Here is a 22,222-nt window from a genome sequence, read left to right as displayed (position 1 = left end):
GTCATACAGTTGAACTACATTTTTCTCCTTACTATTTCCACACATCCTGCTTGCATGTTTTGTTTGATTTCAGACTGAACCTGACCATGAAACTCATCAACCTCCTCCTCTTCTGCATCAGTGGTTGGAGCATAAACTTGGAATAGCCATTTTAAAGGGTTGTTCAAAGTCTAATTAATATTATTTGATCACTGCCTCCACTGTATTCAAATACTGTCTTTGCTATATCCTTCTTGACTATGAAAGCAACATCATTCCTTCTTTGTTTTTCATGTCCTAAGTAGTAAATAGTGTGATCTTCTGACTGAAAGTGTCCAATTCCAGTCCATCCTCATTTGCTGATGCCTAAGATGTCAATGTATAAGTTCATTTCATATTTTATTTTTTGAGCTTTCAATATTCATGCTTATGTTTCATGTTCCCACTATAATTCTATCTTTGAAGCTTTAAATTTTCTTTTCGTGTATGGCAGCATCAACAAAGGTTGCTATTATTCTTATTCTTAGTTGCCCACTCCAAAGATTCTGGGAGACATACAACATCTAAATATAAAATTAAAAGTTAAAAACATGACAAGAAAATGTGACAACACAGACTAAAAAACAACCATAACAATAAAAAACCAGTTGAACATACTAACTCCAGGCCTGGGAACAGAGCCAGGCCTTAAGGGCCTTCTAGAATTCCAGCAGAATGAGCTCTGTATGTCTCTCTAGGGGGGATGCTGTTCCAAAGGACAGGGGCAGCAACAGAGAAGGCACATTTCTTCAGTGCCACAAGTTGACAATGTTTAATTGAGGGGGCCTGGAGCACACCCACTCTACTGAAATGATTGGAGATAGGGCCTGATAATCTGAGGGAGCACCTATGACATGAATTGTTTTATAGGTGATGACCAGCACCATGTGCTGCATCCAGAAGCCAACTGGCAACCAATGTAGTCATGTAGGAGCGATGACACAAGGGGCATAATGCAGGGCCGCACCTAGGGGGGGCAAGCGGGGCATGTGCCCCGGGCGCCGCGTAGGGGGGGCGCCAAAATGAGCGTTGGGGGGCGCCAAAATGGGTGCGGAATCCATGTTTGCCCCGAGTGACACAGACCCTAGTTGCAGCCCTGGCATAATGAGAAGTGCCTGTTACTGCTTGTGGTGCCACACTGTAGACAGTAAGGAAGATTACCTTGACAGACATATGCAGGCTCCATTACCAAAGCGATGAGGGGTGAAACAGGTCTTAAGTCATAGGGACAGAGACCTGGATTTACAGTACATCAGCCATTGCTCTGATCTAAATAAATAGTTCTTATTACTTGCAAGTGGGAAAAATACTGCAATTTCCAATACTTCTGTCTTGTCAAATAGATTCTGGCTGCACTGTAGCATGTCAGTACATCAGGCAAAGTTTTGGAAAGCCCCTGCTTGTGCTTCAGGAAAGGGCACAAACATTTAGAGGTTCACTGGCTGCGTAAGAGGACAGCTTTCCAACAGACACCTGCATACAGCTGCAAATACAAAAAAAATAATTAAAGAAAGGTCAGATGCAGCAAATGTATACCATTAATTGATTAACTCAATGAATGTATACCATTCATTGATTAACTGTCGGTCCTCCTCGCCTTCTTAGCACGCAAAACATAAAACTGCAGAGCAAAAAAAGTCACACGCTCTTGTCCTACTTACTATTCTCTCATAATGAATTTAACCTAAATACTGCAAAGATTATAAACTGGCCACAGAAAAAAGGAATGAGGTACTACATGCACAGAAAACTCCAAAGGTTGCAAAAAAATCAAACAAAAAATAAGATACAGAAGAAACAAGCCAGAGACCAACACATATACCCTTCCTACACACACAGAAAACACACAAACCAATTCTATCTGGGCGGAACACACTTAGTGGCCAGCCATGAAATAACAGGCCATCAAGAATGCAGAAAAGTGGGAATAGTAATAAAGTACCTTGGAAATGTATACAGCTGGCTAGCTAGGGCCTTGAATGGGAAAACCATGCAACAGGGTGCAAACACCTGGATAGGAAGATCCCTTGTGTTTTTCTCTTGTATATATGCAAAACAACCCCTCCCTACATACTCTTCATAGCTGTTCCTAACAGGTTTCTCTTTCCATTCTAGCAGAGGCAACTCCTGGGCTGTAAATACTGGAATGTCACACAGACTCTACAGTAAGATCTAGCCTCAAACGGAGTTGCGACCACTCTTTCCTTTGCCTGTGCCTTTTCTAAGAGCTTCGCAGGCAAATGCTCATTCAATAGGCAAAGTCACCGACAGAGATATCTGTACTTCTCCTGTTGAATTCCTGCCTGTCCGGCACCCAATCAAGGCGGGGGAATTCTAGGAAGCAAAGGAAGTGGCAGATTTCGGACCCGCTCCCATTCTTCCAGAACCTGGAAGAAACACGCTCCAGTTCAAATGAGCCGGTTTCCTCCTTGGCAAGCAAAACGGGCATAGCGCCAGAGGAAGTTTGAACCAAGCACTGAACTACAGAATGCCCAGGGGGTGACGGAAACCCCAGGGTATCTTTTTAATTGAGTGTGCACTTGGCGTCAGAGTCGTCCCAACTCCGCTGCTTTGCGCTCACGAACCAGCCCGCGGGGAGGGTGCTAAACGCGCCTCCGCTGAGCGGGCATGGCGCAGCCAAAGGCGCCTTTCCCGCCTGCTCGAAGGTTTCCCCTGAAGATCAGCCCCGAGCTCTTGCCGCCACCACCTCCGCCGCGCGCGCTTCGAGAGCTGAATGGGCTGGGAGAAGTTCCCGAGAGCCAGCAAGCAGTCAGGGCCAGCGGCTCGAGGAGCGCCTGCGCACTGCAGGGGCGCCAGATTTGGCGGGAGGGGGAGTGTCCAAAAAGCCTTTGTTAGATGGCATCTGTTTACAGAGTTTACGCTTTCATCTCAACCTGTTTCCTCCTCCCCTCTCTGGCTCCCGAGAACTTAACAGCATAAGAACCCTTTTTAAGAGGAGACACACGCCAAGCACTTCTTCCAGCTGCATAAAGCCCTCTCCTCCCCCGCCCGCCCACCCACTTTTCGCCTTTCCCCCAGTGACTAATGCAAGGATGGCCAGGAGACCTAGGCACAGGTAAAAGGCAAAGACTGGAAAGAGCAAAGCAAATTTCTTTGCAACATCGAGGCACTTTTTGTTGTTGTTTCTCTCTCGCGTTCTCGCTCTTTCTGTCTCGATATGTTGGTCTGTGTGCGCGCGTGCGTCTTGTTTTGTTTTATAGCGGCAAGATTCTTTGGGGGAAAAGTTAAGAGTTCGAGAAAGATTGAGAACTGTTGCACAGGGTGAAGAGGAAGCGTTCTCTGCCAGTTCACCTGTCAGAACGTGCGTTAAATTGGTATATTTAAATAAAATGCTGAATTGAATCAGTTGGTGCTTAGCAACTCACTTTCTCCTCGGCTAGCCAGATTTCCGCCCCCCCACCTCCGCCGCTTATTGCCGATTGGGAATAGATAAAAACACTCGGATCCGTGCAAAATTTCCAGAAGGGGTGGGTGAGCGTCCTACCGAGTTGCACGTTGTACGCGAGCCGAAAGAATTCAATAACGACTCGAGAGCCCTTCAAGGCTTGCAAGCGGGATCCGTTGCTTCTGACAGTTGTGATCTTGGTTTGCGATTGTTCGGGGTTGAAGGAAGCGAGCACACAGTCCTTACGAAAAGGAGCAAAATGTCGGAGCTGCAGGTACCCGATTCCGTTTTCATTCATTCATCCTTTCATTCATTCTTGGTGGCTGAGTAAATGACAAGCGGGGTGGAAAGAAATTTAGGTCCTTTTTGCAGTTGCCGACCGATTTCTTTCGGAACTCCAAACTCATTGCCCCTTGGATCCCTTTGTTGGGTTTTTTTTTCTAAAAAACTGTTTGATAATGAAGTTTGTGTTCGCATTGCATGTGCTGCTTTACTTCTGCGGAGTTCGAGCGTTCCTTGCCGTGCGGCATGGCACAGTTTGGCACCACAGGAGAAGATGCAGACGGGGAAAGGAGTGGTAGTTGTCAACTGTCACTTATTTGGTAATGGTGGAGTTTGACCTTGCTTTGCAGGCCTGAGTTTGACAGTTTCTACTGAAGGAACTTTACAAAAAAATCTTGCAAGGTGTTTGTGGTGACTGGAGATCGTCCGGGGCGAGGACGGGTTGTGGTTGTGGGGAAATGTTGCAGGGTGGAGGTGGCTGAGGCTACCCACTGCTTGCTGCTTTTCCCTTCCTTCTGCACTGCGGTGGCATGCAGCAGCCGGGAAGCGAAAAGCTGCGCCTCGTGGTCTGCAGAAACGCTTGTTCAGTGCGGGACTGTTCGCTAATTAGCTTGGGACAGCGTCCACGTGGACTCAGAATTACAAGTCTTTTTCTTTCGCCTTTCAGCACCTAAGATTGCCCCCTCCCTTTCTAATCCGGGCCCTTTGCCCCCCGGCTCTTCTTGGTACAGAAAGCGAAGGCTAACCTTTGGTTCCTCTCCCAAAAGTTGCATTTACTCTAGGAAGAGAAAGAAAAATGACCGAGGGCAGAGGCGGCAGCCTTGCAACCACATAGGGAATATATGGTAGTTGCTCGCAAGCAGACGAAATTGCTTATCCGGCTGGTTGTAGCGATTGGGGGGAAAGTCATTCTGCACGCTGCCTGTCTCCTTTGGGTGGTGGCAGACTTCTGGGCCGCACGTCTGCTTCCTTCGAGTAGATCAGCGGCGCAGTGCGGGGAAGACGCGGGGCTATTGAGCTTTGCGCTTGCAGAGCGAAATAGGAGACAGCGTTCGACTGTGCCAAAGGCGCCGCCTTTTGAACGCAGCGCGGGGCTTTCGGTATTTATTTTTAAAGTGATGTGTAATAATGCACCTCTTTGCAAGAGTGAGGTTGAATAGAAGAGGGAACGAAGATACCGCCTCCTGTGTTCCAGCGGGATTGGTGAAGGGCCATAGTTCCTCCGTTGGCAAGGGCAGGGCGTGCGGTACACAGAAAATAAAACTCTGGGACTTGCTTATTTCCAGCACCTGACTGACTAGAAGGTTGGCCAGAAGAAACGCCAACAGAGGAATGAAAGTGACTGCCCTTCGACTGACTGGCGAGTTGCTCGCTTTTTCTTCAATCACAGTGTCAGCGGTGGTAGTAATAGTAATAGTAGTAGCAGTAGTAGTAAGCGGCAGCAACAAATCACTTCCTCCCCGCCCCATCCCCACCCTCCTCTTTCTCTCTCAAATTGGTTGCACAATTGAATTTCCTTGGCAAGAGCGTAGTATTCATGAGCGTGCGGAGTATTTATGCACAATTAGCTGGGGAACGGTCTTAACCCTTTCCGTTTCTGCAGCCTGACACGTCATCTTAGGCGTGCTTCACTGAAGAGTGCCCGATTGTGGGTTCCAGAGATTAAAAAAAAAAAAAAGTGGATGGACAGACGGAAGGATAGAAAGAAAACTGGACTGCTTACTGGTCGGGTTTTCTTGATGACAAAATGTGAGAGCATCTGACTCACACCGTCCTCACTATCTGGAAAACAAAGAACAGTTGTAGAACTCAGCTAAAGAGGATATAAAATAGATGCAAAAATGGAAGCTACAGTTTTGTCACACTGTCATAACTTTCATTGCCTTGATGCCTGTTAAAATAAGTGTGACTCACTAATGGGTAGAACTTAAAACATATTATTAAAATCTGTACCAACATTTGAGAGCAGAGAAATGTTTTTCAGCTGTTTTCTGCCAGCACTGATAACACATACCTCCCCAAGCCATTTTTGCATGGAGTGTGTATGCATGTATGTATGTGTGTTAAACACACACACACACACACTTTAATTATGCACATAAAATAAACCACAAATTCATTTTTCATAGGAACAGCCAAATAATATGACCAGCAATTGTATATGACATATCTGTTCTTAAAACATGCCACTTTTGATTGCAGAGATGTGGGTTTCCTGGGCAGCAAAGGTTGGACTGGGTTTCTTGTGACCTGTCTAGAATCATGAGAATAGGTGGCACAGAAATATTTGTATAAATGTTTATTTATTTAAAATACGTTTGTTCGTTTAAAAATTCTGATGTTGGACCAGATTGCTTTAATCTGATTTATTAAAATGCATTTTAAAATGCCATTTGAAAAGTGCATTCTATTAACATACTGCCATAAGTACCTCTAAATCGTCCATATTTTTTTTCTACTGCAGATACAATCTTTAAGCTAAACTTTCAAAACTTATGTTTACATTTTCAAGTTGAAAATAAAATGTTGCTCAATAGAATTTGAAGTAAGGCAACCTTCATTGCAAAATACTTCGTTTTAATTTTACCAAACTGCATGAATTAAACTGGATGTTTGTAGTAATTTCTGCTCTCATATTAACTTTGGAGAAAAGCTGGGGCAGATCAGCAGCTGAAAAAACATTAGATGGGATTAAAGTAGCAATAGTATGAAGACTTCAGATTGTATTCTTCTTAGAGGTACCTGTACTTGGCCATGAATTGTGGGCTTCTTGGCATTGAAGAGTAAAACAAAACTGACCAGTTGAATTTATTTTGAATTGACTGTTGGCCTTGGATACTGTCAGGCTAATTGCCATGCATATGTGCAAACTGACCCTCTTCAAAGTCATCCCCAAAGAATTTAGTAGGGTATATCCTTCTAAATAAGTCTGCTCCTTATTCAAGTGCATAAAATTTTTGCTTAGTATATGTAGTGGTAGGTGGGAATGACCTTGGGAGACAGGAGGAAGAGCCGCAGACTGGACACCACGCATAACCAGCATATAAAAGATATTTATGTCCACAGAAGGAGAGGGGGCATGGGAAGTGTTTCAGAAGGGATCCTTCCTAGTTTTCTGGAGAGTAAAAAGAGAGGAGAGGGGAAATACTTTCAGATTTGCAAGGTTCTGTTAATGTAGCCTTAGAATAAAGGTAGAGCTAGTATTCAATGTTGTTGCTCTTGTCTGGACTACCTCAAAGGGCTAGCAGTATAACTTGAACTAGGGTCATCATATCTGGACTGCAGATATCCAGAAGATCATTGAATGGCAGGAAGGAAAACTCCCGCTCTTTGCTGCCATCCAGTGGTCCTCTGTATTTTTGCAGCCCAGATATGATAGTCCTAACTTGAAGTCACTAGGACTGCGATTCCCAAACTGTGTGCTCCAGGGCACCACAGTGAATTCACAAGGACACCACAGGATATTTTACTAGTTAATAAATGGGACTGTTAGTGGGTTCACTGTGGCATGCCAAGGCACCAAAGCACACAGTTTGGGAACCACTGGGGGTGCCACGTGAACCAAGAAAGTTTGTGAACTTCTGCATTAGAGTCATCATGCATAAGAGAAGGTTATTAAATAATATGACAGTACAATAGTACAAAATGTTACTCTTCAAAAAATGCTTGATCCTTTCTAAGGCTTGATTTTTCATCTGGAAATTGAACATGAAAGATTTTTTTGTCGCTTCATGAAAGTATGAGGTGTTCTTCGAATGATTTGACATAAGGATTCCAAATATGTACTTGGGCAAAGGACACAGCCTCTGTTCCCTTTATTGTCCTAAACATTGTATTTTAATTTGAAACCATCATTGGTTGAACAGCTGCCAAATGTGTAATTTACCACAGATCTAACAGCATGAGCAGGTCTAAACATGCATAGTAAGCAGAAGGTTGCCAACCTTTTGCTTGTATCTGTGGATACCAGAAACAGCAGAACCAGTTCAGAATACTAGAACAGAATGTAGAACAAAATCTTGTCATGCAGCTTTCCAGACAATTACCCCTATAACCTTTGCAAAAGTTGTTGTCTTTTGCTAACTTTTTGTAAAATCTGTGATAGTGAAATTCAACTCTCCCCTTTAGTGTTCTATCTTTATTTTGCTTTCTGCATTTTATTTCTTCAGCATATACAGCAGTGATGATGAGGATGAAGATGTCGAGGTATACGATCATGACTATGATGGTCTGCTGCCCAAGGGTGGAAAACGTCATTTAGGGAAAACACGATGGACCCGAGAAGAGGTAAACTGGCCCAGCTCTCACTAATAATGTGTAGGAGACAAGAATTCTAGTCCTACTTTCAGCTGGCTTCTCAAGCAAATGAGTAAATGTAACATTCTTGGTAATGAATATGAATCAGAACACTTAAAACTCTTATTTTAAGTTGCCACGATTAGGCCTATGCCTAAAAAGGCAGAGCTTGTTTTACAAAATAAACCATAAATAAAATAAGTAGCTTAGAAACAAGCAATACCTTTTGAGAGGAAAGTGACATCTACTACTGATGTTGGGGCCTACTCATACTGGCGCCAGTACATTGTGATAAAAGGTAAAGGTAAAGGTTTCCCTTGACGTAAAGTCCAGTCGTGTCCGACTCTAGGGGGCGGTGCTCATCTCCGTTTCTAAGCCTTGGAGCCGGCGTTGTCATAGACACTTCCGGGTCATGTGGCCAGCATGACGACTCGGAACGCCGTTACCTTCCCGCCGAAGCGGTACCTATTGATCTACTCACATTTGCATGTTTTCGAACTGCTAGGTGAGCAGGAGCTGGGACTAGCAACGGGAGCTCACCCCGCCGCGCGGTTTTGAACCGCCGACCTTCCGATCGGCAGCTCAGTGGTTTAACCCGCAGCGAGACCAGTTAGCAGGAAGAAGATAGAGAAGCATTGACTAAATCATTCTTATATCCACTTGGAAGCCTGAGAACAGCAATCAGGCAGCGGAAAATCTACATCCTCCACTGTTTCCATGAAAATCAGTGCAGCAGTAATCATGTCTTTGGTTCATATGAATAATGGAGATGATTTTAGGGTGAGGCATTGCCTCAGCTATTTTTTTAAGATATGGGGTTCAACCTGGTACCACAGATAATGGCTGATTTCGTAGCAGTTGGTCAGCCACAGTAAGGTGTGTACAGACTGACATTATGCATTTGATAGAAAATACATGGAAGCTGTTAAAAACATCAGTATTACATGTTGCTGGGATTTATATGCTATGCTTTGGTTGGTTTCCACCATTTCATAGGGTCAGGCCCTGAGGCAATAACACATACACTTTTGATATTAATGCCAACTCTTCTAATTTGCAATGATTGTCATACAAGGAACAAAGACTGAAGCTTCTTGCATAACCTGTTGTTCCCCTTATGGACAGATCACCAATTCCAGGTGTTGCAAGGAGAGTGATCCTGTTAGTTTCTACAGTGTGAGTATGGGATGGGGAATGACTGGGTTCACACATTATGCTTAGCTAAAATGTTCTCTGTTTTCAGTTTCCCGGTTTTTTTCAATTCAGCTAGTTGTGGCTTACTCAATAAATCATGGTTAAACAGACAATGGCTTAAAGTGATATGTGTACCAGGGCAATGTTTAAAAGGTGTTTTTGACTTCAGGAACGAATTAGTTTCCAAACAAACACTAAATGTAAGGCTGACCACTTATTAAAATTGGTATGAAGCTTAATACATTATTTGAGTACATTCGAATAAAGTTTCTAAATAACTGAATTTACCTGTAGAACAGAAGTTTTTAAGATATTATGAGTGTTTACCACCTAACCACATAATAAGAATTTAGCTTTTCTTCTTAGAAAGCAGAATTTTAAGAATTAAATGCTTTAGCATCTTTAATTCACATGAGTACTGTACTCTTTATTTTCAGCACAAATTGCTGTATTAAAATATTACATTTGCAATATTGAAGACTGGTCAGCTGGCTATATTGCTATACACTCCAATTTTCATGATATTATTTTTGGTTTGCTTTAGCTTCACTAACTGATGTTGATATGTAAACATTGACGGGTCATTTTCCCACTGATTTTATAAAAACTTATTGCACTATTTGGCAACTCTCCAAAATAGCCTCTGTGACTTAATGTTGTGCTTTCTAAACCCTTGCTGAAGGTTACTGGGTCAAGTAATCACAAGGAAGTAGTCATCAAAATTGCCTCAAATTAGTTCATTTCTTCATAGGGCCATAGAGAAAAGTTGGAGGATGATTGTTGGGCTGTCCAAATCAACAATTAGGTTAAGTCAGTAGTTGGATATGGTGTCAATTAAAGTGTTATGCCCTAATTGCATCTGGAAAAGTGCTTCTGCATGGTGGTTCTTTATGCTGTGGCATAATATTTGAAAAATCTCTTCCTTCATGCTTTGTCTCAGTTAAACACAGCTTGAACACACTTTTGGTAATATGCATGAGAGGATATTGTGTGATACTTCCAGATAGAACAACACTTTCCACTTACAGGCACATTTTTTATTAGCATCAGTGTGAAAAAAGCCATATTTTAGACTTCAGCATTCAGTGGTTATTGCCCAATACAGGTATTCCTCACTTAACAACATTAATTGTCACTGGAATTTCCATTGCTAAGCAACATGGTTGTAAAGTGGGACATCACACGATTGTGCCGCTTAGCGACAGCAGTTCCAGTAGTCCCTGGTTATCATTGTTAAGCAAATCTTGCAGGTCATTAAGTAAGGACTTCACGTGATTGCAACTTCCAACTTCCTGCTGGCTTCCCCATTAACTTTGCTTGTGGGAAGCTTGGCAGGGAAGGTCACAAATCACAATCATATCACCATGGGATGCTGCAGTGGCTGGAACTTTGAGGACTGGTCGTAAGTACCGCTCATTCAGTGCTATCATTAGTTCAAATGGTAGCTGAACAAGTGGTCATTAACCAAGGACTACCAGTAGTACAAAAAGAGTTCTATATCTGGAGTGGTTCACAAGATATGTTGGCACTATCAAAGTGAAGACCATTCTTGCTTTATCTTGTATGATTACAAATAACAATGCTTGCAACCAGGTATAATTTTGAAATGCAGATGACTTAATGGTTGCCAAAAGATTTTTAACCTCATATTTAGTGAACTTTCCAGTTACACTAACTTGTTTTTGTACTGTGAGATAAATAACTTCTACATAAAAGGTGCCAATATATGAAGTGATTAAAGCAGCCTTCTGCAACTCAACCCTCTGGATGAGATGAACTACAGCTTCATGATTTTTAGCTAGCATAGCTGATAACCATGTTTGTTGGAAAGTTGGGAACTATGTTCCAAATTGTCTGGAGTACATCAGGTTAGGGGATGCTGGGATTACACATGAAACTTGGATTATGGGATACTGTGTCTGTATCTCTTTATTTCTATTTTTGATCTTCATTTGGTGGCTTTGGACGGTTGACTATGAGAAGCTACATTGAGGTTGCTGTCCAGAAGACTGCTCCCATTGAATTCTTCTCACATAGTAAAACTGAACTTAACCAATCCACTATCTCTAGCCAGTGATAGTAGATGCCAAACTTCCTGCAAGTTGGGTGTCTACAGTGGCAGATCTATATTTGTTGTATATACATAGTTTAAGTTGGTGTGGATAGGTCAAATAAATGCATCTACACAGGTATAGGTTCATTGGAATACCAGGGTAATGAATGAGACCTTAACTAAATGTGTGATGTGCTTGACTCTTTTTAAGAGGAAGGCTAATCAGCCAGGTTACTCCATTTAGTTCTCTGCACACGAGTTTTCTGTTTACTGACTTCCTTGGCTGTTTAGGAATTCTTTTCCCTTCAGAGGTCTGCTAATACTTCTCCCATGTGGGTGTATGGAATACTCCCAACATAAGGGGTGATTCTTAGAGAATAATTCCTATTAGTACATAACAGTACTGACTTCCTAAGTAGTGTTTTGTACCAGTTCATAACCCAGCTTGTTCACTGTTACAATTCATTTCCTCCCAAACTTTGACTTAACTGAATGTAATAAAAGCATGTGATGCAGGCAAGTCTAAAATGGGTGTGTATGTAGGATTGCAGCAAATAAACCAACCCTATTCATTTGTTTGTTCCGATTCTCTGCCAGCAACATACTGATAAGGTGAAATTGTGAAGAGAGATACATTTGGTGCTCCTTCCATCAGTTTTTCTTTAAAAATAAATTGTAATCATGGTTGTAGACTCAGGCCATTGAATTATTGGAATCCTGGCCCCTCCAAGCACATACACACATCTCTGACCAGTCCCACCCACACCCACATTTGACTCTGAACTTCTGATGATGTCAGGAAGAGCCAACCTTGGCAGTCAATGCATACATAAATGGATGGAGAGGGAAATGGGCAGAATCTGGTACCATATTTCCTCCTCTGAAGCCAAAACCCCAGCAGATTTTTTAAAAAAAGAGTGACCTTTTACAAGGTCCTGACTTCTATGGCACTTTTGATCTTCATCAAGCATACTGAGTTTGCAGTGCTGATTTCAGCTTAACTTACCAGTTGACAAGTTTCCAAATATAAAGTGTCAAACTATTTTCATTGAAGAAAAATATCCAGTTGAGGAATGGGGAGGAAAAAAGACTACAGTGTTGCCTAAAACAATTAAATTGGAAATTTCACCCTTTATGTTTATGGAAAGCAAGATATGCAACAATGCGTAATATTGGCTTGGCCTTTTCCCTGTTCTAGTTTTGAAATGAAACCAGAAAATAATGGAATTTGTATGACTGTCTTAGGATGAGAAGCTAAAGAAACTGGTGGAGCAGAATGGCACAGATGATTGGAAAGTTATTGCCAATTTCCTTCCTGTAAGTAGGCCTCTTTTCTGTTTATAACCACACATTTATCAGTGTGCAAGGAGAGAGGTTGTTTCATAATTACAGATGGAGACCAAATAGGCATTTGGGAGACTTGCAGAACTCAAATGTATACATTCTTCTTTCACTTCTCGTGTGAAATAAAGGACGGGAAATGTAAAGAGCCTTTGGGGGAAGATTTTATACTCAACAGATGGCTGATACATCATAGATTTCAGTGAAGCAGCAACAAAAACTTCAGAATAGAAGATGGCTGTGATCTTGGGTTGCTGCAGCTTTTTAAATACACAATTCTAGTAGATGTAATTCCTGAAATGCTAAAGGTGAAGTATGCATTGGTGAGAATAGCTTGCTTTTATTGGGGTGATACATATCAAAAATTAAAATGCGCTGCATTGTGAAAAACTACAATGAAGCTCGTGGCAGTTGAAACAGCCAGATAGCTGACTTCTGACAATGTGTAGCTGCATGTCCATTTTACTTCTCTCAATACCGCTGTGCATATTCCTTGGAGCTGTGCAGATGGTGACATGAGCAGTAAAACAAAAAGGCAAGTGGAACCCTGCAATGATCATTGGCAGTGTAGATGTTTCTGGAGGACATAACATCTGTAGCATTTCGTAATAATTTGCTTTGGATTTTATTTCACAATGCTAGAATCGGACAGATGTACAGTGCCAGCATCGATGGCAAAAGGTGTTAAATCCAGAACTTATAAAAGGCCCATGGACTAAAGAAGAAGACCAACAAGTATGTTTGAGTGATCTGGATTTATCTATTTCCTTAATATTTAATATTATGTCCAAACAAGCTATAGTCCAAAAAAACCCCCTCTTATTTATTTAGAGTGTTGGCTTTTTTTCCTTATTGTTATAGAATGGAGTTTTTAGAACTTGTCATGTGTACTTGATAATTTACCAGCATTTTAAATTTTTCTATTGAACTGTGCGTATGAGATCTGCAGTAGTGTACAGTGGTTCAGAGACTAGGCTATAAACCAAGTACATTCAGCAGTATCCATAAGGGGGCAGAAGGATGGAAGCAGTGTCTCAATGCAAGTCCCGCCTCTTTTGTATATGCCTTACGCTGTTGGGGATATGAAAGGAGCAGAGCTTGCGGCGTGACACTGCTTTTATTATTCTGGTGAAAGCAGCAAGCTTCCTATAGATGCTGCTGAGTACACTGTGGTGTAATTATTTAAGTTACTAATTAAAACTTCAGAAAGTGTTTAGCTGGTAGCAGTTACTTAATTTTTAATATTATATTCAAAATACTATAGGCTTTATTTTACCAAAGGCATTTCTTCTTTATATTGGAGGGGATACCTTCCCTAAAATGTTGCTTACTGTTATATGCGTATCATATTAAGCAAACAGTGTTTTCCATTCTTCAGAAATCTGTTTTATTTACAAATACATAGTATGGTCTTGTTATTAAAAATAAATAACTCTGTTTAGTATGGGTAACTCCTCAGGAGGGGTGTTTATAATTGTTATCTTGATGGATCGAATTTCAAAGAGGGTAAAATACCAAACTGAATATCCTTTCATTTCAGCAGACTTTCTGAGCACTTGGGGTCATCCAAAGCAGATTGAGGGAGGGAGGTAGAAGAGGTCATTGAAATCTTGCAACTTACGGAAGCTTGTTTGCAAGCTGGGACTGGAATTCACCGCATATTTTTTATTAAGATTTCTGTAATCAGGCAACAGTCTGGACATTTATTTGATATGGTGATTTCAGTTTATCTCTATTTATATAACACTTAACCCACTAGAGAAAGTGTTTTTATCCTTATTTGAAGGTAATAGAACTTGTACAGAAATATGGCCCTAAACGCTGGTCTGTCATCGCCAAGCACTTAAAGGGAAGGATTGGAAAACAATGCAGGGAGCGTTGGCACAACCATTTGAACCCAGAAGTGAAAAAAACATCCTGGACAGAGGAGGAAGATAGAATTATTTATCAAGCGCACAAAAGACTTGGAAACAGATGGGCAGAAATTGCAAAGTTGCTACCTGGACGGTAAGGTCAGAACATAACAATTGAAAAGAAACCTGGATGGGGTGGGGAGATTCTTTGTCTTTTAGCAGAAAAATACTGTGCACCTTAAAAAATTAGATGCTGTTATTAGTTGCATTATGATACTTTTAAGATTTGCTTATTTATTTATTTATTTATTTGACAAATTTATACAGCCGCGCAACTCACACACGGTGACTCTGGGCGGTTTACAAGTGATAGACAAGTCTGTCAAGTTTAATTCCATTTTTCAGATTTAAGTTCATTTAGTTCTACTACCACAGTAGTCTTCTGTTTCTTTAAAAAAAATCTGTACAAAATTTGGATGCATTTTTGTGCATATTTCTAATAGACACATTTTTGCATCATTGCTGCAAATGCATGCATCCAGTTTTCCTAATGCATGCATTTGCAGCAGTGATTTTTTGTTTAATGTTACATTTCCCTATTGTATTTTTTGTTCAAGTTTTTCCTTACACAGGAGCCAGCCTGAAACTCATGTGTTGTGGGGTACCATTAGATCGTAGCATTGCATGTTAACAGCAGAAGGGCTAATTTTCAGCCATACAATTTTAGAGTTGTGTTTAGCAACAACAATAGAAGTGGGGATAAATGGGGTTAACATTTTGTGATCCTGCATTTCCACCTTCTTTTCTTCAAAAACATATTTCCCCTCTCAATGATCTCACCAACAACACACCCTAAGACAGAATAATGCATGAGGGGGAAAAAAAACTTTGAACTCCCCAGCCCCCCAAAACTTCTGCCCCTGCCTTAATGTATGCCTTTTTTTACACATTTCTTTTGTCTGCAAAACAGTATCACAAAATCTAGAGAAAATACAGATATGAAGAGAAAAAACTGTGCATATAGGATTGGGAAGTATAGATTATATAAAATTGCAAACTAAACCAATTTTCCCATCTAAATGTTTGTGACTGCAGGAACAAGCTAGATAAGATGTATGTTTTGTGTTGTTTTATGTTGTGTCTATATTAATACAATTTCTTTTTAGAGGCTATTTTCTCAATTATGTCTGATCTATAAAACAAACAACTGAAATAAATTATTGGTACTGTCGCTTAAAGGTCTGGGCAATGTTTGTCAGATGATTTACAGCTGAATACCTCACTCCCTGATAACCTAGGAGATTCCTTCATATGATTGCATAGGTCATTTCCTGTATTACCAGCAAGGAAAGAAGCATTGTATTTAATATTTCTATCACAATAAGTATTAGATGAGAAGTGAAACTGGCTTATGGAGATTTCTGTGAGTGCTGTGTGGAGATCCATGTCCCGCTATTCAGATTCCTGTAGATGCAAAAAAAGAGGAAGCATAATTAACTTAATACTTCCTTTTTTTTCCTAGGTAATATACAAAGTGCTTGTAGTGAACATATTTTTCATAAAGTAATAGCGTCTCTTGAATTCTTTGAAGGATGTTGCAAAAAAAAAAAAAAAACCCACCAGAAACTGCCTGTTCTTTATATGATTATGCTGTGCTAGAGTGGACCAAAGGCATATCCAATCCATTTTTCTGATGAGAATGTAGAAAGGCTGGAAATAGGGCCAATAGTACCCTTCTAAGCAACTGTTAACAAGAACGGTTCTTCCTGTGTAACTAGAAGTAATAGATAACAGTCATTATCACCTTATTGTTTGTAGATTACTTTAACACTCTTCTAAAAAAGCATACTGAGTTTACCCAGTTTTGTTAAGACTTCTAAAGGTAACTGAGAACCAAACTGGATGGGATGCAGGAGGTCTGTGATCAGGGTAAATAACAACTACTATAAAACAGCTCCATTGATCTTGAAAGATTATGAAAGTGGAAATTCCAACCATCCCTCTAACCACTTCTAGCTCCATGGAGAACTTGAGGGAGAAGAAAAATCACATAATTTTTTCCAATGTGTTCACAAGGCTCTCATTTTATTAAATTCAGACAGACTTCAGTGTCATTGATTCATATTGTGCATGTATTCCTCAAATGGATGTCTATTGATTTGTGGTATTCCCATGTAGAACTTGAATTCTAGCAGCTATTTCTTATAGCAGGTTTTAATTCACTAGTGTGGGGGTGGGGGGAGGTAATCATTTTGTATTAAATATGTGCATTGGTGTCATGCAGCCAGGTTCTATTTAGAATGGCAGATTTCCCTTTGTATTTCACAAGTGAAGAGCCCTGGTATACTGTCCCAAAAAACCAGGAAGTTTCTCCATGTCCCCATTTGCAGTATATTTATTTATTTATTATTCGAATTTATATCACCGCCCATCTCCCCCAAAAAGGGGGACTCTGGGCGGTTCACAATAAAATCAACAATTAAAACCATAAAATATAATTACAATATCAACAACCAATATAAATAAAATAAATACAGAATCCAAGGAGTGAAGATGTCATTCTTGGGGAGGGCTCTGCGATACCAGCCAGCACCAGGAGGAACTATTGCCTCTCCTACCCCAAGCGAGGCAGCAGAATATGTTAGGGATGCATTGTCTGGGATCAGAGAAGGCTAACATGAGTTGCTTCAAAAGTTGTGGGAGATTTGTTTTGTATTAATCTATTTTGTGGCCAGTTAAAGAGATAGAGGACTGCTAAAATGCAGAGTGAATAGTTGTACATTTTGAAAACAAGGGAGAAGGCAGTCTTTGGAGACTCTGGATATTTAGGAACATGAGTACAATTATATATTGCAACCTCTCCTAATCTGGGACTTGTGCAAGTTTGAGTCCCAACACATCTGGGGGGCATCTGATTGAAGAAAGATGCTGTTTCCACATAAGCACCTTTAAACTGCGTGGGAAGCTCCTAGCAGAGTTCTGAAATGTTAAGTAAAATTCATAGTAATAAAAAATACTGTTTTCTCCCAGTTAACATAATCAGGCCTGAAAATTCTATTTGTGAAATATTTTTTTTCTTACGCCAATGTTCTTGTGCAGAACTGATAATGCTATCAAGAACCATTGGAATTCTACAATGCGTCGAAAGGTTGAACAAGAAGGATATCTTCAAGAGTCTTCAAAAGTCAGCCAGCCTTCAGTAGCCACAAGTTTTCCGAAGAATAATCATTTAATGGGTTTTGCCCATACTCCACCTTCTGTGCATCTGCCAACAGACACTCGAGCTGCAGCTGCCAGTGACTATTCGTATTACCATATTTCTGAGACTCAAAATGTAAGCTAATGGAAACAGTTGGATGAATGGGTTACAAGTTAGATCTCTCAGCAGTTGAAATAGTGCAGTTGCGTCCATGACATGGTTGAAGTAGAAGAAGGTACTATCTTGTTTGGATATGAGGAGTCTCTTATCCAAGGTACTGGTGAGGTTTACATAGCCTTTGGTTGATAATATTACAGCATTAATATATAAAGTGGCCAGGAAGAGTGCTAGTTAGGATTTATCAGTTTAACTTGCAGATCTTTTTGTAAATGTATTGCATTGAACACAGGGAGATTTTTAAATAAACATGCGTAGGATTGCCCTGTGAAAGCAGGCCTGTGTTAAGTCCTGCTTAAAACAGTGGAACTCACTTCTGAATAAACTTACATAGGATTGCTCTCTAAATTGCTTCCTTCTTTCTTGCAAATAACTCTTCTTGTCAGTAAAATTGCTCAGATGGCTCAATATTTGTTGAATCTAGATCACAGTGGAGTAAATACAGAGCGGCACCGGTTCTTGTTTTGGTGATACTGTAAATGTTTTAATATCTTAACTTTAATGATACGTTGGAAGTAAATATAAAGAAAAAAATTACACTTTCTTTGGATATAAATATATACCTTTCTCCTAATCTACACATCTATAATTGGTTATAGCAAATATACTATACATGGTTATATATCATAATCATTACCAATTGCATTAAATGGACCTAAGGAAACCTCCAAAAATCCAGCAGGGCCCATTTTTAAAAAAAAATTAAGCAATTCTGTGTTTACTGAATGCATGGAATAATTTGAAAGTATGGAAGACCCTATTCAGAATTTGCCAGGACTCACAAAATGTCAGCCTGTATGACAAATAGGTACAGTTTCTTTGGGCTTTTCATTTTTAATTTCACAACACTGGAGGTGTAATGAATTGTTGAGGTGAAATACCTCAATAATAAATAATAGAGAGCCAGCTTGGTCTAGTGGTTAAAGTGCTGGGCTAGAAACCAGGAGACTGTGAGTTCTAGTCCCACCTTAGGCATGAAAGCCAGCTGGGTGACCTTGGGCCGGTCACACTCTCTCAGCCCAACTCACCTCACAGGGTTGCTGTTGTGGGGAAAATAGGAGGAGGAAGGAGTATTAAGTATGTTCCCTGCCTTGAGTTATTTATAAAAATAATAAAGGCGGGATAATAAATAAATAAATACACACACACACAAACACACCTGGATAGTTAAACTTTATTTCAGGACTCAGTGAGATGTGGGTATCAGTAGCATTACATGGTTGTGCATTTTCATGTAGGGTAACCCAACAGGTCATCTTTTTCTGTTCTTCGTATCTGAGCTATAACATGGAACCTGATCCTCTAGATTCACTACAATATGGTTTATCCATATTTTCTGGAAATGTTTATGATACATTAAGGTCTATATTGTAAACCAACAGTTAATTCTAAAGGGCAAGAACAGAGCTCTTTAATTTTATTCTGGATCTGATCAAAAGTCTGTCATCATTCCAGGAGTGCCCATGGTGGTAGTGGTCATGATGCCACCAATTTGTAGGCTTTTTTAAATTACTAATCACCTTGCAACTTGAGAACGTCCCTTGTAAAATTTTACTGAAACTACTAACTTTGAAAGAACATACAATTGCATTTCAAGGAAATAGAATGATTGATGTGAAGGCTTTTGTTGTTTCTTTAAACCAGCTATGTAATTGGGAAGTATTTAAACATGACAAATAATTTGCACTTCTTATTTGTGTTTTGTTTTGTTCATTTGTTTGGTATAGGTCTCTCCTCAGATCCCATATCCAGTAGCACTTCATGTAAATATTGTTAATGTACCCCAGCCAGCTGCTGCAGCTATTCAGGTAGATGATTTTAAAGATAATCTGAAGAGTCAATTTGCTATGGATCTGATGTGCAAATTAGATGCAAATACTTTATCTTGCAGTCAAACGAAAGCAAAGCTATTTCATATATTATGGCAAATGCTGAACAAGTAATTTTGTAGATAAAATGCTCTGGCTAACCCTGGCGCTAGTAAATTTGGTTCCAGTCTTGAAAATGGACCTGTTCCATTCACAGCTCCTCACATGCGTCTGCACAATCAACCGGTCTGCCATCATGGTTATGATCAGTTGGGATTAAGCAATGTGTTCATTGAGTGGAAACAGGCCATTTAGACGTTTGAGTCCAAAATTGAAACCATATAATAGCAGATTTCCACTGTTAGTTTAGAACAGTGTTTCTCAACCTTGGCACCTTGAAGATGTGTGGACTTCAGCTCCCAGAATTCCTGGCTGGGGAATTCTGGGAGTTGAAGTCCACACATCTTCAAGCTCTTCTAAACTGGTTTAGAAGAAACTCTGGTTGAGCAACATACACTCAGATTTGGTGAGGATAAACTGCAGAAGCAGAAGGGGGAGAATATATTCCAGGGAAGGAGGCACACTTGATTGAGATTAACCTCTGATTTGCTCACCACAGTTAGCAGGGAGCCAGTGTTATATTTACATTGATGGAAAGAAAAGGAGATCAGAGAGGTAGTATTTGCTGTTTTAAATAAAGGTTGTAATATTTACCTGAGAGGTGCAAAGTTAGAAATCAGTCAATATCCAGAATGTTATCTTTAGTTTCATGCTCTCGACATGAATACCTGCAAAAGTTTAGCAGAGACATTCTTCAGTGCATAGAAGTCTCTTGGGCCAATCTACAAGATGGCATGAGCCATTGTTGTCATGGTGACTGCAGCATCCAACCGGGCCTTTACTTTCTCTTTTCCCTTAACTCTTAATTGCAGAGACACTATAATGATGAAGACCCTGAGAAAGAAAAGCGAATAAAGGAATTAGAATTGCTACTAATGTCGACTGAGAATGAACTGAAAGGGCAGCAGGCATTACCAGTAAGAATGTCGCCATGCGCTTGGATGGAGGGATAGCAGCTTTACCCCAGTGCTTCTCTCTCAGTTTCTTTCTCTTCCTTCATTTTCTCTTCTTCTGATACTAATTGGGACTCTATATTTCCATTGAATGGGACAAAATATCATAGCCTTCCTACCTGATTTATGCTGAGATGAAATCTGGGTATGAAAAACTTGCATTACTTTGCATAATGGAAATGTAGTGTCTAGTTCTTACATTTTTACTCTGTGGTGGATTTCTTATCTTCAGCTATGTGTTATTCTTTTGCTCTGTGATTCTGAAACTACTATAGAATATTTAATTCAATAGCCACCCTTTTCACCCAATGTGCCATAAGTTAGTGCCAGAATAAATGTAATGTATTGTGGTAGGGGAAGGAGAAGGTTTGTTCAGTTCAATTCTAAATGAAATTTCACACTTCCAAAATAATGCACAAATGAAAACCCATTTGGATTTTGCAGTTCTTTAATCAAGAAATATGCACACAAATATGTCTACCAGAAAATAATGCACTCAGCAATGTGTGTAGTAATGGATACTATGTAGAGAAATGGGTTATTACTTCCTTACAAAAAGTATGCTAGGCAAAATTGCATACAAAATGCATCTATGGGGACAAATACACACACAAAAACATCTATAATTTTTTATGCAGCCTTTAGAAAAACAGACACACTTAGTCAACACAGTATAGAAATAAAATGAATTGAACTTAGGGCCAGAAAAATTAAAACCTAAGAGGAATCCAAATGGACAATTGTGTTGATTCTTCCTTTAAAGCATTTTTTTTAATTATTTATCAGATTTGTCACCACCCATCTCTTCCAACTGGAGGGACTCTGGGCGGTTTACAATACAGAATAAATATACAATAAAATTCTAATAAAATCCCATTAAAACTAAGACTAAAACAAATCCTGAACTACCCAGCTCATAAAATCCAGATGGCTATGATCTCTTCAATCATTATGTAGGAGGGGCACTTTAAGGCACTAGCCAACCCCAAGTATGTCGATTCTCCTCCCTTCCCCAAGCCTGGTGGCAGAGCCATGTCTTCAGCTTCCTCCGGGCTTGGGGCAGGAAGGAGAATCGACATACTTGGGGTTGGCTAGTGCCTTAAAGTGCCCATCCTTTAAATATTTAAAGCATATTAGAGCCAGTTTGATGTAGTGGTGAAGGTGCTGGCCTAGAAACCAGGAGAGCATGAGTTCTAGGCCTCCTTTAGGCATGAAAGCCGACTGGGTGACTTGGGGCCAGTCACTCTCTCAGCCCAACATACCTCACAGGGTTGTTGTGAGGACAGTAGGAGGCAGGAGTATTAGGTATGTTCGCTGCCTTGAGTTATATATAAAAAGGCAGGAAATAGTAGTAGTAAGAACAACAAAGATAGTACCAATAGTAATAGGCACCTTGGGTGCAATCCCAAAACATCTGGAGCACCACTTGAACACCATCGGCATTGGCAAAATCACCAACAGTCAATTGCAAAAGGCAGCTTTACTTGGAACAGCTTACATCCTGCGACGATACCTTTATTAT

At 40.3% G+C, this 22,222-nt stretch overlaps 1 protein-coding gene across 2 annotated transcripts in view; it reads left to right on the top strand.

Moving 5' to 3' along the window:
* The first annotated feature begins 2,987 nt into the window (after nucleotides 1-2,987).
* The window catches only part of MYB (MYB proto-oncogene, transcription factor), a 41,975-nt gene continuing 22,740 nt past the window's right edge, over nucleotides 2,988-22,222 (top strand). For both annotated transcript variants that reach the window (XM_063309669.1, XM_063309678.1), the window contains exons 1-8: nucleotides 2,988-3,094; nucleotides 7,876-7,993; nucleotides 12,495-12,566; nucleotides 13,233-13,325; nucleotides 14,377-14,597; nucleotides 17,543-17,777; nucleotides 19,547-19,627; nucleotides 20,560-20,664. In XM_063309669.1, coding sequence (XP_063165739.1) covers nucleotides 3,072-3,094; nucleotides 7,876-7,993; nucleotides 12,495-12,566; nucleotides 13,233-13,325; nucleotides 14,377-14,597; nucleotides 17,543-17,777; nucleotides 19,547-19,627; nucleotides 20,560-20,664 — 948 coding nt within the window. In that variant the 5' untranslated portion in view covers nucleotides 2,988-3,071. The remainder of the gene's footprint in view (nucleotides 3,095-7,875; nucleotides 7,994-12,494; nucleotides 12,567-13,232; nucleotides 13,326-14,376; nucleotides 14,598-17,542; nucleotides 17,778-19,546; nucleotides 19,628-20,559; nucleotides 20,665-22,222) is intronic.

This window comes from Candoia aspera, chromosome 1, assembly GCF_035149785.1.
Source record: "Candoia aspera isolate rCanAsp1 chromosome 1, rCanAsp1.hap2, whole genome shotgun sequence".
Lineage (NCBI taxonomy): Eukaryota > Metazoa > Chordata > Lepidosauria > Squamata > Boidae > Candoia > Candoia aspera.
The sequence above is the reverse complement of the archived record's forward strand: the minus strand, read 5'-3'. Positions and strand labels throughout refer to the sequence as shown.